The sequence below is a fragment of the Lampetra fluviatilis genome, chromosome 4 (genome assembly GCF_964198595.1).
Source record: "Lampetra fluviatilis chromosome 4, kcLamFluv1.1, whole genome shotgun sequence".
Classification (NCBI taxonomy): domain Eukaryota; kingdom Metazoa; phylum Chordata; class Hyperoartia; order Petromyzontiformes; family Petromyzontidae; genus Lampetra; species Lampetra fluviatilis.
In genome coordinates this window covers 25,828,440-25,854,965 of record NC_136278.1, presented here as the reverse complement: position 1 = coordinate 25,854,965, position 26,526 = coordinate 25,828,440, and the positions used below count along the sequence as shown (strand labels likewise).

General features: G+C 45.6%; 1 protein-coding gene across 2 annotated transcripts in view; it reads left to right on the top strand.

Annotated features, from left to right (window-relative positions):
• LOC144931695 (laminin subunit alpha-1-like) overlaps window positions 1-26,526 on the top strand; it is a 140,053-nt gene that overhangs the window by 82,383 nt on the left and 31,144 nt on the right. For both annotated transcript variants that reach the window (XM_078855867.1, XM_078855866.1), the window contains exons 23-39: window positions 609-851; window positions 1,747-1,890; window positions 3,808-3,987; window positions 4,651-4,836; window positions 7,156-7,283; window positions 8,408-8,525; window positions 9,725-9,862; window positions 10,908-11,029; window positions 12,103-12,189; window positions 12,795-12,988; window positions 15,014-15,156; window positions 15,337-15,435; window positions 16,343-16,454; window positions 17,938-18,103; window positions 19,938-20,148; window positions 21,110-21,226; window positions 24,553-24,716. In XM_078855867.1, coding sequence (XP_078711993.1) covers window positions 609-851; window positions 1,747-1,890; window positions 3,808-3,987; window positions 4,651-4,836; window positions 7,156-7,283; window positions 8,408-8,525; window positions 9,725-9,862; window positions 10,908-11,029; window positions 12,103-12,189; window positions 12,795-12,988; window positions 15,014-15,156; window positions 15,337-15,435; window positions 16,343-16,454; window positions 17,938-18,103; window positions 19,938-20,148; window positions 21,110-21,226; window positions 24,553-24,716 — 2,552 coding nt within the window. The remainder of the gene's footprint in view (window positions 1-608; window positions 852-1,746; window positions 1,891-3,807; window positions 3,988-4,650; window positions 4,837-7,155; window positions 7,284-8,407; window positions 8,526-9,724; window positions 9,863-10,907; window positions 11,030-12,102; window positions 12,190-12,794; window positions 12,989-15,013; window positions 15,157-15,336; window positions 15,436-16,342; window positions 16,455-17,937; window positions 18,104-19,937; window positions 20,149-21,109; window positions 21,227-24,552; window positions 24,717-26,526) is intronic.

Genomic DNA, 26,526 nt, shown 5'->3' with positions numbered 1-26,526 from the left:
TCTTTGTCACACGATGACAAACTCTGTATTTTGCAAGCATTGCATCATTTACAGCATGTGTATTGATTTTTGCCAATGATATTTTTTGTATGCAGCTCTGACTGAAATATAGGGCCCAATTTACACGCAATAAAATGTTCATCTTCACAAAATTTTTGCTGAAAAATCTTGCCAATTTCTTGATTATCAATAGTGTAGAAAATTGCATCGGTGATGTGCGGTGTATTTTCACCATATTTTATAGACGTTGATACTGGCCCAGAGAGTTTGGAAGAGGGTGACGCACAGTGTTTAACAATTATACAACCGCCTTTTGGATTTATTAAAGTGTCCAAAAAAAGATATGATCTCAAAAGTGCGTAATAGAAAATTCCATCATATTGGGAATTGGGTAACGATTGGGAAGTGAGTAAGGTCCTGCATGGTTGTAGCAGTGCAACATAAAACACAGGGTTCCGTGTACAATTTATAATACCACATACAAGCTCGAGTTTTGTACCTGGCTATAAAAACGTAGCGTGACCTTGCTTCACGATTTCACACCCTTTCTTGCGACGTAAAACAAATAACGGGGGCACGTCCTTGTTTCATTTCCCACTGCCCAACAGGCGTGCAACTGTAGCGCAGCGCATTCCCACGGGGCACGGTGCGACGAAGCGAGCGGGCAGTGCTCCTGCCTCGACGGGTACGGGGGCCGCACGTGCGGGGAGTGCGCGCAGGGCCGCTGGGGGTACCCAGCGTGCCGGCCCTGCGAGTGCCACCCGGAGGGCACGCGCGCCAACACGTGCCCCGCGCCGCCGACCGGCTCGCTGTGCGGCTGCGACGAGCGCACTGGCCAGTGCGCTTGCAAGGTGGGCACCTGGGGCGAGCGAGGGGAGGACTCTTTGAAGATAGATTTGAAGCTTTTTTCGGACTGCAAAGATTCATACTGTTAGGTTTTTTTGGTAAAGTCACGTAGGTAAAACAAATTTTAAATAAAAATTTATACAAATAAAATAATAAAAATCACGACGTTTCGGAGGCAACACAAGTCTCCGTCATCAGGTGGGACCGTCACAGCTAACTTGATGCAGTAATTTTAGCTGTGACGGTCCCACCTGATGACGGAGACTTGTGTTGCCTCCGAAACGTCGTGATTTATTATTTTATTTTATTTCCATTATTACTTTTTATTAACTTTGAATTTTATTTTTTACCTACATGACTTTACCGAAAAAACCTAACAGTATACTCTTTGAAGAGTTCCTCCTGTCCTTCGCCAGGGTTGAATTGTCCCTCACCGCTATGGCCCGTGACGGTGTCGAGCTTTCGCAGCGTTTTGCCGTTTGTCGCATGGGTTTGCGTGTATGACGTCAATTTTCCTGAAATGTACGTGAAGGTAATTGATGGGGTTTAGGGCAATTTCGCGTGGCATCTGCGTGTTCGTAGTCAATGCAATTATTTAATTGTTCTCGGTTTAATGGCGTTTGCGTTGAACACAAATTTATGTCTTGATTCAGAAAAAGTCGTGGCAGGGCTTATGTTGAGTGAACTGCAGCTGAAGAACATGTTACGTCCTCTTCATTTGCACCAGAAATACAGCAAAGCACAACAACACCGAAATAGTTTTTTTTAAATACGATTTCTCAGTGACGGCGATATTAGTCGTCAGGTCGTAAAGCGTGATACCGTATTGTCCTGTGTCGTATCGTGAAAAATGATTCCGCGGCAGCGCTGATTGATATCGCCGACTTTGCCGACCGGCAGGAGAACGTCGGTGGGACGAGGTGCGACGCGTGCCTGCCTGGCACGTTTGGGCTGAACCGGGAGGACCCGCGCGGCTGCACAGCCTGCTTCTGTTTCGGCGTCTCCAGCGTGTGCCGTGAGCTCCAGGGCTTTGTCAGAATGCAGGTGAGGTCTGCCGGTCCCACGAGTTGCCACTCCGACAGTTTGCCCTCTTTTTTGCCATGTATTGGATTTGGTGGACAAGTTGCTTTGCTTATACGGACCACCAAATTTAGTGTCCTCGTAGTTTACATTTCATAGTCGGGACCGTTTTTATTTTATGATTTTTATCTCAAAACATGTTGTGATTTTAAATGCGGCCCTCCGAAAATGCATTACTCTCGATGTGATTGCACTGGCAGGAAGAGCGTCGAGTTCAAGATGTCATTATCGTGCAATTGGTGTGGTGCACTCTGGGCCATTTCATTGGTTGCACTTCACAAACATGCCCATGAATAAATCATGAGCCATGGACTCTCTGTTTACATACTCGACTGACCCGATGTACAATGAGCCATCAACATCTTTTGAGACCAGATTATATATTCATTTACGAATAAAAACATTTTAAAAAGCATTTTAGTATAGCATTATTTTTATATTCAATTTAAAAGTGTTGCTGTGTTCAGTGGTCTGCTATTTGTTTCATACAGTAGTCTATTTAAATGGGGCCTCCGTCTATTCACAAAAAACAATGTATTTTTTAAATTGGTTCGACCCCTTCTCTTGGCCCGAAACACTCTTTTTGAACATTTCACTTTCACTGCATTCACTTTATGACCCAATTCTCCTTTCAAAAAAGAAAAAACATGTTAATGAACTCCCACCATTGCTTTGGCTACCTACCAGGGCTGGAATGATTTACCCTCCATGCCGATTCACTGAATTGTCGTGATTCCGGGAATGCAATTCAAATCAAGATTCCGGTCCTTGTGAATTTATAGTGAGCGATAGTGCCTCTAGTTAGTGGCTGCAGGGGTGATGTAAAGTCAAAACAACACATTCTTACGCGTTTCATTCAATGCATGCATCATGAAGGTATCACTCAATGTTATTCGTGCTTCGGTCCACAGCTGCTCCCTGCCTGCCCACATATACATGGCGATCCATTTATAGACACCCCATTGTTTCTTATGACCTTCTTGCACTCAACAGTTGACTTATCTATCGATTTGCTCCATATCTTACAGGGAAGAGTGTTAGCCGATTTAAATAAGTGAATTACGATCGGTGAGATACATTTAGAGGCGTTGAAATAAAATAAAATATCATCTCTATCGAGACGATGCAATGTCTTCCGATGTTTTGGCGCAGTACCTCTACCTGGACCACGCTGTGTGTTAAGTTTACTCTTCAGTGACTCCATCCACTTGCGCCAACCTGCGAAATCTAATCCAGGTATTGGAATGGTCTCCGTAAGTCCTGACCATGTCCGTCCAATGATCGCTGGGCTGCGGCTGCTTGGAACCCTCTTTTCGATTTAAAGCTTTCGTGACTGCAGGGATTCATCTTCTTGGTTCTTTCGGTAAAGTCACGTAGAAGGGAAGTAATACAATAATAAAAATTAAACATAATAAAATAATTCTCACGACGTTTCGGACACAACGCAAGTAGCCGTCCTCAGGTGGAGAACAGGTCTGTCTCCTCGACAAGAAGATGGAACCCTCTTGTTTCCGATATTAGGAAGCCACTGGAGCTTTGCACTTTTAAATCCCGATTGAAAACTCATTTTCCTTAGAAATTAGTTTTCTGCTAAGTTTATCCTTTTCCCGCACCTCCGATTTAGCATGTTTGGCTATGTGGGGTGCGCAAGAGGTTCAACATGCGTGCATGCATACAAGTCCGGTGAAGACCTAAGAGCAGTTGGTCAAGTACTGTTAGGGCAGATCTTGGAGCCCGCTTGTCAACTACGTAGCAGCTGCATGGGATCTAACGGAGGGTAACAAAAAGCGTTGGCGATGAAGTGTGGTGTTGGCATCGGCGGCTTTGGCCAGGGGTGGTGACATTCTGGTCTTGAATTGCCAATGCCGCCGCCTCTCCTAGGTCTTCATGGTGGAGGGACAGCGGTCCATGCCGGTCGTCAACCAGGTTGGGCAGAGAGAGACCGTGTCTGGCGTGCGCTACCAACACCCAGAGATGATCCTGCATGCCGGGGAGGTGCTGAGGACGCTGCACCACGAGCCATTCTATTGGAAACTGCCCTCGCAATTCACTGGGCCCAAGGTGAGTTTGACGATTGCCGCGTGCCCACTGCACGTTGTTGCAGGCTCAACTTTGAGCTGTCCGTGTGAATGTGCATCTAAACTGCCCTCAATTCACCCAAGGTGAGTTGACGATTGCCGCGTGCCCACTGCACGTTGTTGCAGGCTCAACTTTGAGCTGTCCGTGTGAATGTGCATCTAAAATGACCGAGGCAACAGCAAAAAAAGAATACTAAACGTTACATTCGATTCTGCGCTTGATTTTGGACAATATTTCAGCTCTGAGAATGAAGCATCTGCTTGCGCGTCATGCAGCGCACATTTCTCTCGCGTGCAGACCGGGTGGGAAAGTGCTACACTGTGTGGACCAGAGGTCGCCACTTGAAGGGCTGTCAGAGATAGCCCTCTGATATCCCCTTCCATGTGCTCTTCTCTAACACGAAGGAGTCGCACCGCTCTGCGAGAGACCTGAATGGATTCTTCACGGCATGATACCTAGAAGCTTGATCGGGAGAGAATTGTTGATTTTTTGTGGTTTTAGAACATGTCTTGTCCATTTGTTTGCAAGTAAGATCGTGGCCTACCTGGTGAAGGGAGCCGGTAAAAGCGTTAAGAAGGTAACGCTACCAGATTGTGCTCGAGGGAAAGAACCATGGTGGCGGCGGCAACCTCTCCTGCCCCGCAGCTCACGGCTTACGGGGGCAAGCTGCGCTACACGGTGTACTTCGAGGCCGAAGATGGGAGCGGCCGTTCAGACCGAGAGCCACAGGTGCTGCTCCGTGGCGGGCGCAATAAGGAGCTTCTGATCTATCGCGACATGGCGCCACCGCGCCCTGGACAACGTGCGCAGCACCAGATGGACATGACGGAGGTAACCGCGCGCGCTGTGCTCGCCCACGAAAAATTTGGCAAGTGGTTGTTGTGTTTCTTTCTAGATTTGAAGCATTCGTGACTGCAAGGATTCATATTCTTAGGTTTTTTTCGGTAAAGTCACGTAGGTAAAAAATTTAAATTAATAAAAGTAAAATTAAAATAAAATAATAATCACGACGTTTCGGAGGCAACACAAGCTTCCGTCTTCAGGTGGAACCGTCACAGCACCATAGCTGTATCAAGTGATAGAAATTCTAAGAAACAGTATTTGTATATATACTGGTGAGGGTGGGAGGAGCCAAGGTAGGCCCTGAATATTATTTTTGTGAGGTTCGGTGCGGCTGAAGTACGCTGTCATAAAATGAGTCTTTGTTGTGTAGAATGTTTTTTTGTTGTTGCTATGATCGGTTCGAGTAGTAGACATTAAGGGGGTCGAATGAATCTTCGATTCATTTATTATTTCACAATCGGTCGTATTATGCAGCTGAGTCCAGACATGATCCCGTACTTGGCGATGCAATACAAAGACGTGAGGAAACGGGATTAGGGGAACACGGAGAACCAGGTGGATAGAGGCAGCGGAAATAGGTGTAGAACAAAAAGTATTGAGATTGAGCGCAGTCGTAATCCTGGCTTAAAGAACGAGAACAATAGCGGAATTATGTTCGCTCCCGTCCACGGTCATAAGCTGACGGAAGGTAGCGAAATGTTAACTACCTCGCCTGCTGTACGGGAGGTCGTGGGTTCGATCCCGACGCTAACGCCTGTATATTTGGAGTTTGCATGTTCTCCCCGTGGTCGTGTGGATTTTTCTCCGGGCCCTCCGGTTTTTCCCCTCCACATTTGGAATCATGCGATTAGAAGTATCTGACTGCTATACATTTTCACGTGATAAGCCAATTCATTGAGCTGTGATTTGTGGCCAGGTCGTTTCTGAAAAGAGCTACATAGCTCAGTGGGCCTTGCAAGGTAAAAGAAAAAAATGTCCATAGTTTATGAAGATGATCATGATAAAGCTCATCGTACATGTAGAGAATCACGTGTGTAAGAGTAATGATTGTATGATTCATGCGTGCTGCATGCAATGGGTTAATGTCAACCCTGCAGCCACGAGCGGTGCGAGTAAGCATACTTCACGGAAACGTTTTTTGGGGGGTTCACCAACATGATAGTGGCATATGTGTGATAGCTGTCACCTCGTAGAGGGGGTGGCTCTTGATGAATGTACCTGCAGTGGTCTACATCATGCTGTTCTCTTGATGAATGTACCTGCAGTGTTCTACATCATGCTGTTCTCTTGATGAATGTACCTGCAGTGGTCTACATCATGCTGTTCTCTTGATGAATGTACCTGCAGTGGTCTACATCATGCTGTTCTCTTGATGAATGTACCTGCAGTGGTCTACATCATGCTGTTCTCTTGATGAATGTACCTGCAGTGGTCTACATCATGCTGTTCTCTTGATGAATGTACCTGCAGTGGTCTACATCATGCTGTTCTCTTGATGAATGTACCTGCAGTGGTCTACATCATGCTGTTCTCTTGATGAATGTACCTGCAGTGGTCTACATCATGCTGTTCTCTTGATGAATGTACCTGCAGTGGTCTACATCATGCTGTTCTCTTGATGAATGTACCTGCAGTGGTCTACATCATGCTGCTCTCTTGATGAATGTACCTGCAGTGGTCTACATCATGCTGTTCTCTTGATGAATGTACCTGCAGTGGTCTACATCATGCTGTTCTTCTCCACAAAATGGAGGATGGAACAAATTACGGCTTCACTTAAACACGTTTGCATCATTACCTCCCTTTGTGACTGTCCCCACACAGTCGGTCCCATTGTTTTGTACTGCGTCTTGATATAAAGTGGCATTCGGATAATTTCTTAATCAAAATTCTGATTGTAGTCGTATTTTGTAGCTGACGACAAATTCCTAGTTCTCACAGAACTGTTCATAAAACTGCAACCCACTGCATCTGCATTTTTTTTCGTCTCACAAAAGCTCCGAACGCAGGCGATGCCAAGAATTACAACGATACAAAACATCAAATCCTTTTCAGCGAATACCAAAGCTCCGATGTCATCCGCTGAACTTGCCACACCAACTTGCGTCATCAAAACCCAAATGGCCTGGGCCACCTTCAAGTCAACCCGCCACTGGAGCTTCAAGTGGAAATCGTAGCGGTGCGCCGCGTTAGATGCACGTCGGCACAAACGGCAGCATTGTTCCCCAGCATCGTGAGGGCCACGCTCACCAAGTGACCCCCTGCACCCCACCCCCTCTCCGCCCCCTGCTCTGTACGACCGCCAAGCACGAGTGGCGTTACTTCAACTCCGTCCTCGATCAGCCCGTGAGCCGCGCCGACTTCATGTCCATCCTCGGCAGCATTGGGGACATCTTCATCAAGGCCTCCTATGGCAGCCGCATGACCGAGAGCAGGTGACTTTGATCAACGTGGACACCTCCATGTGCTCTGGCGTAGCCGCGACATCGTTTTACGCATCGCGACACAGTGTCGCTTGATCGTGGATCTCATGTCGTACGATACACACTGCGGTATCGCCACTTCTCGGCAACCCTGTCGCACACGTGGCAACCGTGGGAAGCCAACGTGCCTGAATTGACGTTACAATCACGGCGATTAAGTGCCGTGCATCTTGCCACATTGGCTTGGGTAAGGGACATCCTTACAATGCCTTAGCAGCCATTAAAAAATAGAGAATAGATCAGCAGACAGTATGTCTCCTCCTCATACATCTGTCTCTACGTAAAAAAATAAATGTATTTGTTCCACACAACCCATCTGCCACATGGCCGTTTGGGAGTAGATAATTTGAGCATCAGCTGCTATTTGCAACTAGTGCAATAATATTATTTGGTTCTTTCGGTAAAGTCACGTAAGCGGTCGTCATCGTCATCATAAGCGGTCATCATCTCTCCACCTGATGACGACCGCTGGTGTTGCGATGGAAACGTCGTGAGTTTAAAAATAATATTTCATTATTTCTATCTCCGTGACTTTACCGAAAGAACCAAAGAGTATGGATTCCTGCAGTCACGAAAGTTTTAAGTAAAAATTTAGTGCAATAATGTGCATCTGTCAGTCTTTGGTGGCTCTCTAGCACCACTCAGTGGGTTATCTCAGAACTCCGCTTGTTTTAAAGTTTACTAATGCATGTTAAACTCCATTCGCACCGTACGTAGCCATCCGTGCAAATCCACTGCACCCCTGTTCCAGGGTAGCTGGCATAGCCAGGAATTATGCCCACCCAGCTGTCATTGTTTAGGTGAAAGATTGCCTTTGCATATTTCTCATCATCAACAATCCATGGGCAGATAACCCGTAGGTGTGCCCTGTACATTTCGTCATTTTGTTTCCACTTTCCACTGTCTCGTGCCAAAATTCTCAAGTAGGTGGACCTCCTTGTGGCACCAATCTCTTTTGTCGCCAAGCCATTCTCTGTTAGGTCTGATATATCTACACACACACGCATATCTCCGGATAACCTAGGAGTGTGTGCGAGCTCTGTTGAAGCGCTGTGCTCTGACCGCGTGGGCCGCAGAATCTCGGAGGTGTCGCTAGAAGTGGCGGCCAGGGGGAATGGGTCGGGCCACCTGCAGCCAGCGTGTCAGGTGGAGCAGTGCGAGTGCCCTCCCGGCTACAGCGGCCTCTCCTGTCAGGTCCTGCCCCCCCCCCCGACGCGCGCACACCGCCACTGCCAAATACGCACCCTCAAAACTCCCCGATTATACACACGCACGGCGCGACACGCCCACATTCAACTCCTTCAACATAAATTTCGATTTAAAGCTTTCGTGACTGCAGGGATTCATCTTCTTGGTTCTTTCGGTAAAGTCACGTAGAAGGGAAATAATAAAATAATTCGGATAAAACATCGTACAATAAAATTCTCACGACGTTTCGGCCACAACACAAGCAGCCGTCCTTTACCGAAAGAACCAAGAAGATCCTTCAACATACACCGTTAAAACGCAATTTCCATGCACGCCAACGATACAACACCGCAACAGACGCCCACGTCATATACGGCAATAGACACCGACGGTACACACCAATAATTATAATATAAGCTCTTAATAGAGGTTTTTGGGTTTTATCGCGTAAATATATAAATGTGTCGTTAAAACCCGCCACCACCCGACACTGAATACTGAGCACAAACTGAGTAATTTGTAAATGTTGTGGCTTGGCTCTCCAACACACCAGTGTGCTGTACTAGTGACGAATTGCCACGTTCTTTTTACGTGACAACCCTTAGTAGTTGGCTGTGTCGGGTGGTGGTGGGTTTTAACGACACATTTATATATTTACGCGATCTAACTCAAAAACCTCTATTATGGATGATATTGGTCGCGAAAGCCGACTACGTATTTAACTGAATATACACCCTCAACGAGTACCCTCAACATACACCTCTGTACCTTAAACACACACTCTCACAACTCAACACTCGGCACACACACCTTCACCACCACCCCCTCACCACACACGCTCACCACACATACTCATCACACCCTCACTCCACACACCCTCAACGACTCCACTTTGCCGGTCTCTAAACAGGGATACACAGACACAAGAATTGCAATGCAAATTCTGTTTAAATTGTTTGACAGATGAATGAATGTACTGTACTTTTAGAATCCCAAAGGGTGACTAATGGAGTCCACAATTGATGTGGAATCTATTCGTCGAACTTTGCTTGAAGCGCTCTGAAAGAAAAAAAATGTTCTGACCAATGTGTGTTTATTTATTTGGAGAAATGCCATATTCAAATAAATTCAACATGATACACGGAAACATGACTGCTGCTTTGCGCTTAATTAAAAAACGGTTGCTTTTACACTTTTTTTTTCAGGAATGTGCACCAGGGTTCTTCCGAGATGTTTCGGCCAGACACGCTCCTGGACAGCCGAGACTCGCACTCGGCCCTTGCATTCCATGCCACTGCAACAACCACAGTGCATCATGCGACCCCGAGTCTGGACGGTGTCAGGTAAATTGTTTTTGTTTTGCTTCAATGAGACGCGCATACACTACCCCTCCGCTCTTCCACCGGTCCACACTCTAACTCAGAGTTGTCATTTTGTAAAGTTTGCACACTCAAAGCGGCGTGCTCTTCATGGTGTTGCGGTTATCAAGCCAGATTTTCAATACAAACAATGGTGAAAGTTTCTTAAATGCCACTCAGCGGTCTACATGGGTACGCTACAGTCGATCAACAGGTCACATGGTATAGGTCACGTGTGGTGTGGTAAAGTGTTGAGTACTCCCACCTCTTCCAAGATGCCTGGCGCAGCATGGAAGAGGAGGCCAAATTACTTGTATACAGGAGGCCGTGGGTGAGATCCCGACCGTGACACCTGTATATTTGGAGTTTGCACATTCACCCTGTGGTCGCATAGATTTTTATCCGGGTCCTTTGGTTTTTCCCCCCACATTTAGAATCAAAATGCGTTTAGAGTATTTGTTTGCTATAAATGTCCACACGATGAGCCGTTTTGTTGAGCAATCATTTTGTGTGGCCAGGTCGCTTCTGAAAAAGAGCTACCTAGTAAAATAAAATAAAACAATATTTAATCTTGATTTGAAGCTTTCGTGACTGGAGGAATCCATACTCTTTGGTTCTTTCGGTAAAGTCACGTAGGTATAAAATAAAATACAATAGATCCGTCATCCGGTGGACGCTTGTGTTGCGCCCGAAACGTCGTGATCTATTGTATTTTATTTTATACCTACGTGACTTTACCGAAAGAACCAAAGAATATTTAATAGTTTACTTACCAGGTGGCCTCTCTGGGAGCCTCCCTCGAGCAGAGCACCTTCCTCCCGAAGTGGCATGAGCCAGACATTGCATGGCTGCACTTTTACCTTGGCGTTGCGGGACGGCTGTGCACATTTGTCACTCGGTGCTCGTGGTCTTACGACTTGACTGCAAACGGCTCGCACAAGAATGCCGGCGCACGCTGTTCGAGTGCCACGCACGGTCGCAGTGTTTGTCACGACGGATGTGTGCCACCTTGACGAATGCGTGTCACCAGGGTTGTCGGCACAACACGACGGGACATCACTGCGACCACTGTGCCCCGGGGTATTATGGGAGGGTCAAAGGTCGCCACGACGACTGCACCGCATGCGCCTGCCCGAAAAGTAACCCAAACAAGTAAGGCCTCTCTTTTCCCACCACTCCTTCAAAGCCTTGGCCAGAGACGCAGGGAGAGGTGGGGGGTGGTGGTACAGTGCAGACTGTAAAAATATACAATGCTATTACTGAGGCTCTTTGAAAACATAAGCCTGGGTTTTGAGAAACAATTCTCAGCGCAGTGACTGTATGATGGTCATTGTGTTCTTCCAGCTGTCAAACTTGCAATCATGTACTATTCACAGGAGGGTCATACATATTTCATTGCAGCAACACACCACCAAACTGTCCCCATTTTCCACATTCACCACATGCTGTTGTACACGAAAACAACACATTGAAGGAAAGTTAAGGGGCTGCTTAACTCTCTACTGACCCATATTTCTAGTTGCCGACTGTTGATTCCCTCCCTCTGTTCAAGTCCAAGCTCAAGGCTGGTCTTGTTTCCTCTCCCCATGACTCGCTCACTCTGTCTCTCTATACAGTGTCTCCGTCCACACTTTTTACTCTATTGTCATCGCCCTTCCCTCCCTGTCCTCTGTAGCATTCCACTCCTGACTCCCTCTTATCTTAATTGATGAAAACTATTATCTTCACATTATCTTTACGTGCTGTCAAAATCCACTTGTAATTCAGCTTACAGTCATGTGTACAGATCATTTTCACACAGCCCTGTGTTACTGACAGACATTCCTTAAATGTCGATATTCACTGTTACTGCATATGCATTTGTATTGTTAGTGTATGGCACAAACACCACATTTCTGACTCGCAGCATATTGAGTTAATGGAACATATGTGAACATCTATGGAAAATTACAGTTAAACCGTGTATACTGCACAAAAGTCAAGCACAAACGGCTTTAAACACGGGAAAATGCCTTAAATGAGAAGTTAATGAATGCACATATACTTAGGACATATTGTCGTGTGCGGAGAGTTAGTATTTGTGAAAACTAATGGGCGTGGGTGGTCAATTGGTCGGGGCGGATACACGTGTGTCGGTCGGTCGGATACGCGATGTTGTACTGCACTGTGGAGGCGAGGGGACACCGATGGGTTTCTTCTCATCATTCATCGTCGCCGTGTCGCAGCTTCAGCCCGACGTGCACCCAGGTTGGAGTGGACGACTTCCGCTGTGACGCCTGCCGCACCGGCTACACTGGGCAGTACTGCGAGCGGTAAGGACGTTGACTCGTCACCCAGCGTCGTGTGCTTCGTGTCGCTTTTGCGATCGGCGACGCATTGCTGGATTTGCCGAGGGAACCACCGACTGTTAATTCGCGATTGAATGACCGGTGGGCACGGTCCGCGGTTTTTCCATTCGTGGCGCTCTTGAAAAGTTTTCAGGATCCAAAAAATAAATTCGGTGTAAAACACAGTGTCGATGTAGACACACGGGTTTTTTTTCTACTTCAGCGCCAAATTGCTTGATTTAGAAACAGGACATGGCACCAACATGCCACCTTATTTCCCAGTAAACGCACCCACAGGCACGGAAGCGCAGGGAAGTGCCAGTGGGAGCGCAATGCTTTGACCGACTTGGGCCACCAACAGATTTCCTCTCTTCTTGGTTCTTTCGGTAAAGTCACGTAGAAGGGAAATAATAAAATAATAAAAATTAAACATAATAAAATACAATATGTTTTATTTTTATTACTTTATTATTTCCCTTCTACGTGACTTTACCGAAAGAACCAAGAAGATGAATCCCTGCAGTCACGAAAGCTTTAAATCGAGATTTCCTCTCATTCGCCGTTGTCCCCCCCACCCCTCCTTGCTCCAGGTGCTCTCCCGGTTACTACGGCAACCCGTCGTTGCCTGGCGAGCCCTGCCGGCCCTGCGGTTGCCATGGCGACGGGTCCCTGGGTGGCGAGTGCCATCACGCGACGGGGCAGTGCGCGTGCCTGCCGGGGGTGATGGGCCGTGCGTGCGACCAGTGCCAGCCCAGACACGTGCTCGTCAACAGGAACTGCCTGTGTACGGTCCTCACCACCAGGGGACAGCACAACGTGGGACCTTTCTTTGGCAGTATCAAAATATCACGATAGGTTTTACCCCTTTCTGGCAAAAGGTGTTAAGATGTTATAACACCAAACAGGATCCTTTTTTTTCAAGGAATCCCTTTTTTCAAGGAATCAAAGAAAGCTGTCTCTGGTGTGGACCAATCCGTTTTAAAGACAATGCATCTATTACACTATGTAACACAATTTTTGTTCCTGGGTAGTAAGTGTTATTTCGTAATTTACTGGACTTTGAACACCGCTACCAAGGACAGTATAACGAGAACATGATGGGAGACTACATTTTGGGGCTGATTCGTGAAAGTGATTTACAGTATAATTGTAAATCTCGAAAAACTACTCACTTCTAAATGTTGTGGTCATTTTTGTATTACTTTAATATAAATACATGTTAATTTTGAATCATGTTGTTTTTTTCTGACTTTATGTGAACAAAAAGACACAATCGCCAGTTTCCTCATTGGAAATAGGTAAATTTCAAAATATCACTGTCCTGATCACGAAAGCAAAGTTTGTGGGGAATAATACCCATTTTCTGTACTTTTGAGGCATAAGCAATTGGTAAATAACACTTACTACTCAGGAACAAAAAAAAATGTTACACAGTGTGATCAGAGCATGTTTTTTTTTGCATGTTCACCACAAGTACGTGTTGGTTAATGCAGACAGGATTCGTTGAAAAATGTCTTCTGTTTGGTGTTTTAACACCTTTTCTTTTGCCAAGGGCAGCACTTTGGCTCCTCAACACCATGGCCAGCGTTGATTCAGTCGGCATTTTATTTACGGTAATTTTAGTTCTCGCCCTAGTTTGGTTGACGACCACCTGTTGAGTTTGAGTTGAGGCAGAGAGTACGTGGATTTCATTTGGATGCTCTCTTAGTCGAGTCGACTGAAGTAGTCAAACACTTAGTCTGCCTTGAGTCGGTGAACTTGATGTCATTTCAGCCAATCGGTAAACTCTGTAAATTTGTATATAAATATATATGAGGCCAATTGCCATTTTTGGTTTCCTTGAGTACACTGCGGTCTTAAATACCATAATTAAGTTGTCTTAATTGGCATCTTCATTAGAACTCGCTAATTTAGTCTCATAGTTAGTGATGCTTGTGGTGAGCAGTCATAGCTATCATCATGCTGCATGATTTTCATGCACCCCCATAGTCATCGTTGATGAAAATAACAACTTTTGTAAATTCATATTTTCGTCACTAATTTCAGGAACAAAATTAACCCTGTTAACCCTGCACTTGCAACTAGAGCCGGCGGTGGTAAATCTTTCAGCGATGGATGCCTTATTATTCACGACGCAATGTTAAAATACCTATTCAATTCCAACTCCCAGCTCTTGGCTTATAAGTTTAAATATTAATCTGCAGTCTGAACAAAACTCATTTTGTATTTCTGTGGTGGATTGGGTTATAAATTAATAAAGAAGGGTCTGCCTCTGCATCAATTTTAAAACTAATTTTCGTTCAATCAACGTATGGGCCCTTGTGGATCCTACTGGGCCCATATCTTGAAACATTTCGATTTATTTGGCGTCGTGAAGCACATATCCACGTATATTTATTAAATTGTAGTTCGAACAGCTCTGCCTGTTACTCAGCAGTGGGACTGTTGACTTCTTTAATGAGTTAAAAATCCAAGTATGGACCATCTGGCAGCCATCACACGGGCATGTTTTACATTGCTGGGAAGCATGCCCTGGCTTGAATACCGCTGGATTTGCTTTTGATTTATTTTATTATTCATGCAGCCTCGAATATTTTATTTTCCTACCTACGTGACTTTACCGAAAGAACCAAAGAGTTTCGAATCTAACCTATAAAACATGCAGGTGTGGGGTTACAAAGTCGCGCGCAATTTCTTCAAATGCCTTTGCAAATGGTATAATGCCGTGTTTGTAATTTGCGTCGCATTAATTTTTTACATTTGTCTTGCGTGAGTCACTGCTTCTGCATCGCCAACCTTCTCCCTCCAGCCTGTAATGACGACTGCACGGGCTTGCTTCTCAACGACCTGGATGTGCTTGCTGTGAGCGTGATGTCTGTCAACCTCACCGGCCTCATCCCTGCTCCGTACTCACGACTCGAAGAGTTCGCGAACATGACCCGAACGCTTGGGGCAAGTGTGGTCGTGATATGTGTGCGCCGCTAAATGTACCTCACTTATCCAGTTCACTCTGTTCTGGTAAAGCATTTATATTGCTTGCAACGTTTGAAAGTTTTCAAATGTCTTTTTTTGTTTGTTACATATGAACGGATGCCATATGGTATAATTAACAATTTATACATCTACTTGCAGGATCAGCTTAAATCACAGAAGCTACCGTCCCAGATGACAGATGCTGCTACTCGGGGAGTGGCTGATGTTATCGGAGAAATCGATGCCTTTGATAGTCGGGTGAGTTCGCTGATGGCCTTTGACCTGTTGGCCGTAAATTTGACTTTTATACATTATTTACCATTACTCTCCACCAGGCCACTTGGCTGAACCACTTGCAAAGCCCACTCAAAATGTACGCTATTATATATACGCTTAATACTGCCCACAGACTGCTCACGTATATCGAGCATTTTTATTTTCAATATGTAGGATTGGGTGAATAATTATATTACATTTTTGGTGAAAATTAATTACAGTGGCAAGTGATCAAACCTTAAAGCGTTTGGATGTTTCAGATGTTTCAAAATAATGACGTGACATACAGAGGTGATTTTGTCTTCATAGCTATACCTTTACATTGGTTGTATAGATACCCGTGAATGATTTATTGGCTTTAAAGCAGGTAAAAGTTTGTTGAGAATGGGCAGGTGCTTTGAATCGCCCCTGCCATTCTCTCCCCACCCGTACCAAATAGGTGTCCCAGATTTGAAGCTTTCGTGACTGCAGGAATCCATACTCTTTAGTTCTTTCGGAAAAGTCACGTAGTTATAAATACAATAAAATAAATGAAATCACGACGTTTCGATCGCAACACAATTGTACTTATAACTACGTGACTTTACCGAAAGAATTAAAGAGTAAGTCAATTGGCAGGTGTGTGGTGGGGTCAAGTGTGGGTTCTTCTACCTCATCCAAGGTGTCTGGCCTGCTTCACGGAGGAGGCCAAAATACCATTTAGAGGGGGCTCCCCAGAGCTCTCTTTAGCGGAGGCCGTACTGGCAGCAGTAGCGTGAGCAAGCAATTGCAGGGCTGCACCTTTACCGTATCTGCACAGAAGCAGATATCATCGCTCCAGCGATATATATCTAAATTTCGGGGATAAACAAAGCCCCCCCCCCACTGAATCAATGCGCTTGTTCTACAGGCCACACGGGTGCTGGAGGAGGCGCGTGCGACCGAGCAGCAGCTGCGTGAGACGCAGGAGCGTGCTGGCGCGCTGCTGGCGAGCGTACGCAGCGCCTTGAACGCCGCTCTGGGTAACGCGCAGACGCACACACACACGCATATACGCACACAAGCACGCAGGCATACTAGGGTCAGCCCACTGCCCGACATCCTACCAGCCTTGTATGCATGTACGTTGGACTTATTTCGCACCGTATGTAGCCGACCATGCTAATCGGAGGTGCGGGGAAAGGACAACAAACTGAACACAAAAATCAGTTCTAAAGAAATCAATTTAACACGTAGGCTTTCGCGACCAATATTATTCATAATATAGGTTTTTGGGTCAGATCTCGTTATCTATAAATGTGTCGCAACCCTCCACCACCCGACACGACCAAACAGCAAAAAATGTGTCACGTTTTTCAAAGGACAAAATAATTGACTTCTTTAGTGTGCTGAAGAGAGAATCAACAGCACTTTAAAATTTGAGTACGACATATCGCTGATAATAACAATCAGCTTCATTGGGCAAGAATGGTGAAGCTCTCCTGTTGCTTCCGGTTTTAAATAGAGCAGCAGCAGGGTGACGTCATCATTTAATTCAATTCAATCTGGTGCAGTGATTCGAGGCAAAGAGGGGGAGGGTATTGTAATTATATAGATTGGTAATCATTCATTTGTTATTCATTGGTATTTGTTTCCCTCTAAAGAAATCAGTTTTCAATCTAGATTTAAAAGTAGCTTCCTAATATCGGAAGCAAGAGCGTTCTAGACAGCCACAGAAGCACATTTCAAAAGGGCGCGATGCAGTGACCGTATTTGTTCGATGGCACAGTAGCAACCGCATCTCCTTAGCAGTGGCAGTGCAGGACATTGGCGATCGCGGCAAAAGCTTCGACCCCCAAGCAGCTCAAGGAGCCTCAAATTCATGAAAAAATAAATGAGATGGACCTGATGTCGGCAAACGTTCAGATCCTCAAGAAAGACATTATAAAAGCAAATTCATCTGCAGATCTTTTCTCTTACATGACTACATTGCAGTCTCTTTCTCTCCATTGAAAACTAATTTCGTGTTTAGTTTGTTGTCCTTCCCCTGCACCTCCGATTAGCACGATTGGCTACGTACGGTGCAAAAGAAGTTCAACATACACACACATTCCGTTCCACCCAAAACCATAAATGGGTACCACAGTGAGTCAATCGGCAGGTCGCTCGTAGTGGGGGTAAAGCTCCTTGCATATTCACTTCTTACAAGATGACTGGCCAACATGCAAATAATTTTTCGATTTAAAGCTTTCGTTACTGCAGGGATTCATCTTCTTGGTTCTTTCGGTAAAGTCACGTAGAAGGGAAATTATAAAATAATAAAAATAAAACATAATAATATTTTTTCCCTTCTACGTGACTTTACCGAAAGAACCAAGAAGAACATGCAAAGAGTAGACCAAATACCCTCGGCTCCTACTATTTGGGGGCCCTTTAGCCAGCGGTGGCCGTGATCAAACAATTGCAGGGCTGCTACATCACCTCCATCGCCGGTGCTTTTTTTATTTCCACACATTCCTGCCGCAGAGCTGGTGGGGAACGCGAGCCGTCTGCGCGAGCTGGCGGTGGGCGGCGAGGATGGCGGCGGCGGCGGCACGGTGCCGCGGGCGCTCGCCGACATGGAGCGCCTCGTCGCTCAGATCCGCGCCGTCAGCCTGGCCCGGCAGCGCGACGTCGCCAACAAGGAGCTCGGGTCAGCAGGACGGACATTCCCCTCCCCGCAACCCACCTGCCCCCAACTGCTATGCATAAGACAAAGATCCCCCGTATAGCCTTGACAGACTGTTGGGGCAAGTGCTGTTAGCGAGCACCTATGAAGGCCGGCACGGCACACACGAAGGGGGTGGGTGGCCAGCACCACGCCCGGCCGCCTTTATCTCCCCAGTGACGAAGTTTTTACACATTGCACCAGGTACTCGATTGAGGCTGCGTCGAACTAGGGGAGGCCCAGGACCGATTCAGATAATCGTCACTGGTGTTGGCCGTCAGCGGGTTCATAGCACGGCGCGCTAACCGCTACACTACCACTCCCCCATTAATGCACGTCCTTATGCATGGACACATAAGGACGTGCATCAATTCGGCGTTTACGTGCAATACGACGTCTCTGTGCGCGCTTCTTGCTTTCCCAGCATTGTGTTTACGGACCGCGGTTCTCAATGACGGAGCCAGGATTTTCAGGTAGGGGGGGCAACCCCTCCAGCAATGAAAAATGATAGAGGAGTTGTTAGTAAGTAAGGACTTGTCCCTTGCTTTTTATTCGACGCGTGTGCGGCGATGGCGCAGCCATCGATCGAGGGTCTAATTCGAAACGCGTTGTGTGATCGGCATCGTGCTCGCTGAAGGTGAATGCCTTCAGGGAAGTCGTGTGCTGTATACGCAACTGCGCACAATTCTGAGTCACTTATAACTGCTTTGCCGTTACTTATTGCCAATTATGGACTCAGACTATTGTCCTATCATCTCATAGAGTCCCTGGCACGTAATAATATGCTACAGAGTGGCGGTGTTGGTCACAAAATGTCGATTTATTACTAATAAACCCCAATGATCCGATCGAAATTAGGGATTTCGATCGGATCATTGGGGGGGCACGTGCCACCCCAACCCCCCCCACTGGCTCCGCCAGTGGCGGTTCTGAGCTCCCCGTGCCAAACATCTCCTTCACTGCTTTCCAACTGGCAAGTACGTTCCGTCTCCAATATTTTCTGGCTTTCTCCCTAATATGCTCGTCTCTGCCTCTGCCCACCCCTCTGCCACGTTGCCGTGGCTCTTCCCCGCCGTGTGTTTACAACTCGGTTCAAATACGAGGGCCGTTCCCACGTGGCTCACTTCATCACTTCATAGGATGTGTTTCATCCATGTCCAACATTTTTTTTTCGATTGTTGCGGGATACGTTTATAAACAAGGTTCTGTATTTTTTCGCGTGAATATAGAATAAAATTATGCTTTGGAACAATAGTTTCCAACAGGCTGATAGACCCAAATAGTTTATGCATCTGCAGTCCTGTGGTAATATGCCATGATTATCGGATATCTCGGCTAGATAATGTGACTCTCTTTCAGTAATCTCTCTGCTCGGAGGACAAAATTACTAAATTCATGAAAAATCAGAGCAAATATTTGTGCCATTTCAGCTGTCATATTGCAGTGGATCATTGTCGAGTCACGATAGCGCATTCTGCAGCACTTAGCATTGGCAAAAAAGTAGATGTGTATAGCTGGCATAATTAAATAACATCTGTGCAAAACACCAACATGTACAGCCCTCCGGTGTGTTTGTTGAGTTTCACCGCGTGTTGTTTGGCGCGCCGTTCAACATTCTGCGTTGTGGGCTGGGAGCTTCTTCAGGAACTGATCAACAATTCATTGCCTGAAGAAGCTCCCAACATGCGGAGCGAAACATTGTACATCATGCCGAACATCACACGGCACAACCTGAAATAGCATTGGAGGTCGAGACGGCACAACCGTGAGAAATTTCGCGTTGACTTTTTTTCTGGTTTTGATGGTGTTCTTTGCGCAGGAAATCCAGAGAGCTGCTTGACAAGGTGAAGCAGGCCTTTGAGCAGCCTCGCCAGGCAAACGAGGGCTTGGCCCAGGACGTGTCGGACCTGCTGTGGGAAGTCTTCAACCGCTTGTCGGACCTGCAGAGGATCCTGAACGAGGCCAAGGAAGCCACCGCCATGGCCAATGAACTCAACCAGAGCAACAACAAAAGTTTGGTCGAGCTGAAGGTGATCCACCTACCTATGTGTACATTTCAACAGTGTCCTGTTTAGCAAGCTTGTAATACATGCCATCTGTATTGCCACAGTAATTGAGCATGTGAAGATGCATTGATTCGTCAATTACAATGTATTATTACGGTCACGATACATCATTGAGTCATGCCTGCATTCATATCTAATTTTAATTTGGTATATATTGTAAGTGACGTTTGGTGGTGGTGGTGTTGTGCGGAGAGGTGTAGTGTAGCGGTTAGCACGCTGCACTATGAACCCGGCCACCCGAGTTTGATACCCGCTCATGGCCAACACCCAGTGGCAATTTTCTAAACCAGTCCTGGGCCTCCCCTAGGTCGACTAAGTCTCAAATGAGTACCTGGTGCGGTGTGTAAACATCTCCAGAAGGGATTCAAAGGCGATCGGGCGTCGTGCTGGCCACCCACCCCCTCGTGTCATAGGTGCTCGCTAACAGCACCTGCCCCAACAGTCTGTTAATGCTATATGGGTGATCTGCATCTTTTATAGTGGCTAGTGCATTGCGCTTGAACCCGCCTACCTGAGTTTAATTTCTGCCCATGACTATCGCATCAGTTGGGAGTGATATCAGCACTGGTCCTTTCTCTCCCTCCCCCCCTTCACCACACCTGCACTGACCATTATGGTTATGTACAGTCAAAAAGCCCCATGAGTTATATAGTACAGGGATTCCTTCATCATTTGGTGGACTAAGTGGCTGGATGTTAGTCATGTTTTTGTGTATGTTGTATGTAATTGATTTATTTGATTTATGCAGCCACTAGTGGCCCTACATTGACCACAATCTCAACAAGAAGAAAACATTATTGAAGCAATTTGTTTACAATTCACTAAATCGTGACCAAGGTGAATAGTCGTATGCCCAAAAGTTCTGAACACGTTTTTTTTGTACATGATACACGCCTAACTAATACCATGATTATTCTCTCTGCAGGATAAAAGTGCAACGCTTGAAACAAATTTGAATTCGACCAAGGAGATGATTTCCCAGGGGGAGAAGATTCTCGGCAATGTCAAGCAAGCAATTCATGAAATTGATAAGCTGCTTAAGGTAAAATTTTGTTAAAATTACGCCCATCGCACTGCAATTTGAATCCATAAAACACCTACGTACGACTGCATCTCAAGGTTCTATTCGCCAGGAAATATAAACACATTATGAGAATGTCGGGAAGATCTGGCATGTTTGCTATACTATGCTCTTTTTAAATCTTGAATTTCATTCCAACATTTGCAATATGATTGTGGACCATGTATAACCGTTCGTACCTTGTATATTTGGGTGCTGCTATGATGCAAAGGCTGGCGCACATAGGTGGTCTGTTCAACCGGCTCACGTGACAGCTCAAACAGTGGCACAAGTTTCATAACCCCCCCCCTGCCATTCTGCTGTACACCCAGCAGTGTAAATGGGCACACTGCAGTTTTTTTTATTTTGCTGGAGCAGTCTACACCTGATGACGGTTGCTTGTGTTGCTTCCGAAACGTCGTGATTTTATTTATTTGTTTTCATTTTAATTTATTTTATATTTTTTACCTATGTGACTTTACCGAAAAAACCAAAGAGTATGGATCCTTGCAGTCACGAAAACTTCAAATCTAGAATTAACACTGCAGTTTGTCGATCCAGCAGTACGTATGTTTTGTTGAACTTCTTTCGCACCGTACGTAGCCAACCGTGCTAATCGGAGGTGCCGAGGAAGTAAAACAACCAAAAAACAAAAAGCAGGTCTAAAGAAATTAAATGTCAATTCAGAATTCTAGATGTAATAGTGAACAGCTCCAGTGGCTTCCTAATATCGGAAGGAAGAGCATTCCAGATGGCCGCAAAAGCGCATCTGAAAGTGTGCGATGCAGTGACCGTCTTTGTTCGATGGCCAGCCAAAAGCCGCTGCGAGGATGACCGGAGTTCGCGTGATGGTTTACGCTCCTCGACGAGATCAGCAAGGTATCGTGGTTTATTCGTGGCAAGCACTCTGTGTGTACTGAAGGTCATGTGTGGTGATAGTAATTCCATCTTGTTCCAATTATTCATGGCCAGTGAGGAAGAGTAGACCAAGTAGCATAGAGAGAGGCTATTCAAGTTCCCCCGTCCATCATCAGTGGCCTAAGAAAGTAGTTTAAAGGCTGCACTTTTAACATTTACAGTGTTTATACTTCGTTATACGTCTAGCATTTACTGTAGAACTGTGGAACATACTTTAACTTTAAATTTATATTTAAAGCTTTCGTGACTGCAGGTATTCATATTCTTGGTTCTTTCGGTGAAGTCACGTAGAAGGGAAATAATAAAATAATAAAAATTAAACATAAAATAAAATTCTCACGACGTTTAGGACGCTGTCTTTCCGACAGCTCTGTTTCTTTACCTGAGGACGGCTTCTTGCGTTGTGGCCGAAACGTCGTGAGAATTTTTTTTTCCTTCTACGTGACTTTACCAAAAGAACCAAGAATATACATACTTTAACTGTTGTGTACATCATACTTTATATTGTATATATTTCCTGCGTGACATATTTGTTGAAACGTTGGGCCCAAAATGAGGCCTTCCCTTGATTTTCCAGGTGGCTCCCATTATGAAGATGTAATACTGTACAGCAATTGCGATTTGTCCGGAAACTACAAAATTATTATTAAGTGAACTGTTTCAGCTGTCTTTGATGTGAGCTCCTATTATTTTGAGTATATTGTTTCGCAAAAACATGTAACTGACAACTGTTGTATATGTGTACATTTCATTACGAGTTACTCCCACCACAATCTATCAGTTTATAAATCAAATTAATCACAATATGCTCATAACACACACATTTATTTACATGCATTTGAACAGTAATTGCCAAATTGGGAAGATATTGAACTCGAAAACACCCATGGACTTCAACAGTATGAGGTTATGCGTCTCGCCCTTTGAATTACTCGTCTCCACACATTAACATACAAAGACAAAATGAAGATCCCCGTATAACCTTAACACACTGTTGGAGCAAGTGCTGTTAGCGAGCACCTATGTGTGTTTAACATACACACATGTACTCGCGCACACACACACATGTCGTCATCACTATTTATCAGCCACTGCTGGATGAAGGCCTCCCCAAGCCATCACCAGCTTTAAAGCTTTCGTGACTGCAGGGATTCATCTTCTTAGTTCTTTCGGTAAAGTCACGTAGAAGGGAAGTAATAAAATAATAAAAATGGTGACGACCAGGTCTGTCGGGGAGACAGCGTCTGTCTCCCCGACAGATCTGGTCTTCACCTGAGGACGGCTGCTTGCGTTGTGGCCGAAACGTCGTGAGAATTATTTTATTATGTTTTATTTTTATTATTTTATTACTTCCCTTCTACGTGACTTTACCGAAAGAACCAAGAAGAACCATCACCAGCTGTTAGAGTTTTGCAACATAATCTAGCACCTGCAGATGAGTTGATGTCTTTACTCAATTTCTTTTGTCGGATGTCCTCTGTTCTCTCCATTGGTCTTCTCTCCTTTAGTTGCCACATCCATCATTACCCTCAAGGACTAGCTATTATCCCTTCGCAAAAATTGTTCTACTTAAGCTCACTTACGGTTTTTTTTTGTATCAGTCCATACGATGCCTCTAACTCGTGCGTATGATCTAATCCACGTGTTGCTCATTCTCTCTCTCAATCTATTTCCAAGCACGCATCTCACCCGCACACATATACACAAATGCACATGTATGTATAATGCATTGATATCATGCATAATATTTATATTGCATATTAAACACAAAAAAGACGAACATCCCCTCTATGGTCTTAACAGACTGTTGGTACAAGTGATGTTAACGAGCACCTATCAAGGCCGGCACGGCTCGTGAGGGGATGGGTGGCCAGCACCGTGACTTTGTCTCCCAAGTGGCGATATTTACACACATATACTCATTTGAGGCTGAGTCTACCTAGGGGGGAGGCCCAGGACCAGTTAAAATATATCCCACTTGTTAGCGGCCGTGGGCCGGAATCGAACCGGGGTCGCCGGGTTCGTAGCGCAGTGCAGGTAAAAACATTACTCCACCGCTCAAACACACACACTCGCACGCACGCTGACATTACCCACATTCTGTGTAGAGATAGAACGCCTTTTGGCGTCATCTGGTCCAACACCAATGGAGACTAGGCTCTAAGAAAATCTGTCTCCGGTGTGGACCAATCAACTTCAATGACAGTGCATATCATTATCAGAGTTATTTCTTTTTGTTTGCATTTTGACTGCTTGTGTTGTGGTTATTGCAAACATGACCCCTTGTATAAAGGTGTCAGTTTCTGTACCAGATGAAGGGGTAAAAACCTACTACTACAGAAGAACTGTTAACGCGCACGCGGTGCATGTCGCACGCCTTCCTGACGCAGCAAGCTGAGCTCGACCAGGAGCGTCTGGACACGGCGGCGCCCAAACTGCGGGACCGCGTGGACGCGACGGTGATGGCGCTGCGCGAAAAGGGGCTCATCGAGCTCGTGTTCCGCGCGGAGAACCACTCGGCCGCCATGCAGGCACTGGCCGCACAGCTTTCCCGGTGAGCCGGGCCACGTGGCCTGCGTTGCTAGGCCTCACCCACCTTTCGTGGTAGTTAGCGGCTTTTTTGTTTGCTGTCGTCGTAGTCGCGAGACAATATAACGTATTCTTAGGTTTTTTTCGGTAAAGTCACGTAGAAGGAAAGTAATAAAATAATAAAAATAAAACATAATTATTTTATTACTTCCCTTCTACGTGACTTTACCGAAAGAACCAGGAAGATGAATCCCTGCAGTCACGAAATCTTTACATCGAAATTTATACACAGTTAATCAACATACATCATTTATGTACATTAATAACCATTTACGTTTCCACTTCACTGGATTGTGGCGTTGAGCGGTGGAACAGCGGTCGGCACATTGCTGCTCTGAGCTCAGCCTTTTGAGTAACATTTACTGCTACGGCTGACATCGGTGTCGTGTGACATCTAAACAGGTTCTGGCTCCAAGTTCAGGCAAGCGGTTGAGCTCTACCTCCAGTTTCCTAATTGGCATGTTATGTAAGCAGTGAATTGGGTAATCAATGGGAAAACAGAGCCACATTTAACGAAATGCACCGGTTGGGTGCTCGCTAGGCTGTTGCCCACCTCTTTCCCCCCCGTAGGGTCTGCGTGCATTTCTTCAGCTGCGAGACGCCAAGTGGGAGGAGGTCACTGTGCGCCCACCTTAACAGGGACCACCCGCATTTTGCCACTTCGCCCGTCGTTTTTTTCAACAAGTGTCCAATTATACTCAACCGTGCTCGATTGGTCATCGTTCCTTCCGAAAAAGAACACGCTCTGGTCACGTCTGACTCCCCCCCCACCCACCCCTGGCATTTGAAGATGTGAAGTATGGATGGGCGATAACTGTGGCGGCTCTGTAACTCGCGCAAATGCGGTGCACCTGGCCCATGCTAAGCCTTTGCTTTCATCTATCACCATCGCACTTATTGCAAATTGTGTGACAACCCATTTACAGAGAAAAAGCTCCGGATAATGCTAGCCATCTCACTTTGGTACTTATTTTGCCAAGGTAATTTTGTCTCGTTTTCTAAAAAGTTGCGCACCCTGTAATAACAGAGTTTCGAGTTATTTTAAAGCATTGTAAATTATAATACAGCTTTCATTAGCAATTTTCAGGGATCACATCTGCAGCTGCTTCTGTTGGGATACATTTCTTATATGTGGAGCATTGTTAAAAGGTTCTGTCTGGTCCTGTGATTCAGGTCCACTGCAGGCTACTCATCCTATAATGAATTGTACTGAGGCTGGGGGGGGGGGGGCGTGGAAGAGTAGACTGATTACGGAGGACACCTGAAATTACTGTCGAAATTCTAATATTGAAATCCATTCGTGATGGAAACTTTGGTTTTCACATAATACCACCACAAAGTAAAACGTGCATACAAATTTATACCTACAGGTTTCCCTCGCTTTATGCAGGTTCGGTTTGTGAGACGTTGCGAATATTTCTACCCAAAATTCACTCTGCGGTGTGAATTCACTTGCACGTGGCTACGCGGTCGGACGTGAGACAAAGTTGTTCGTGTACTGCTTGTGTACTGTGTGTGTACTGCGTGTGTACTGTGTGTGTGTGTGTACTGTGTGTGTACTGTGTGTGTGTGTACTGTGTGTGTGTGTACTGTGTGTGTGTACTGCGTGTGTGTACTGTGTGTGTACTGTGTGTACTGTGTGTGTGTACTGTGTGTGTACTGTGTGTACTGTGTGTGTACTGTGAGTGTGTACTGTGTGTGTAGTGTGCTGTGTGTACTGTGTTTGTGTACTGTGTGTGTACTGTGTGTGTGTGTACTATGTGTGTGTACTGTGT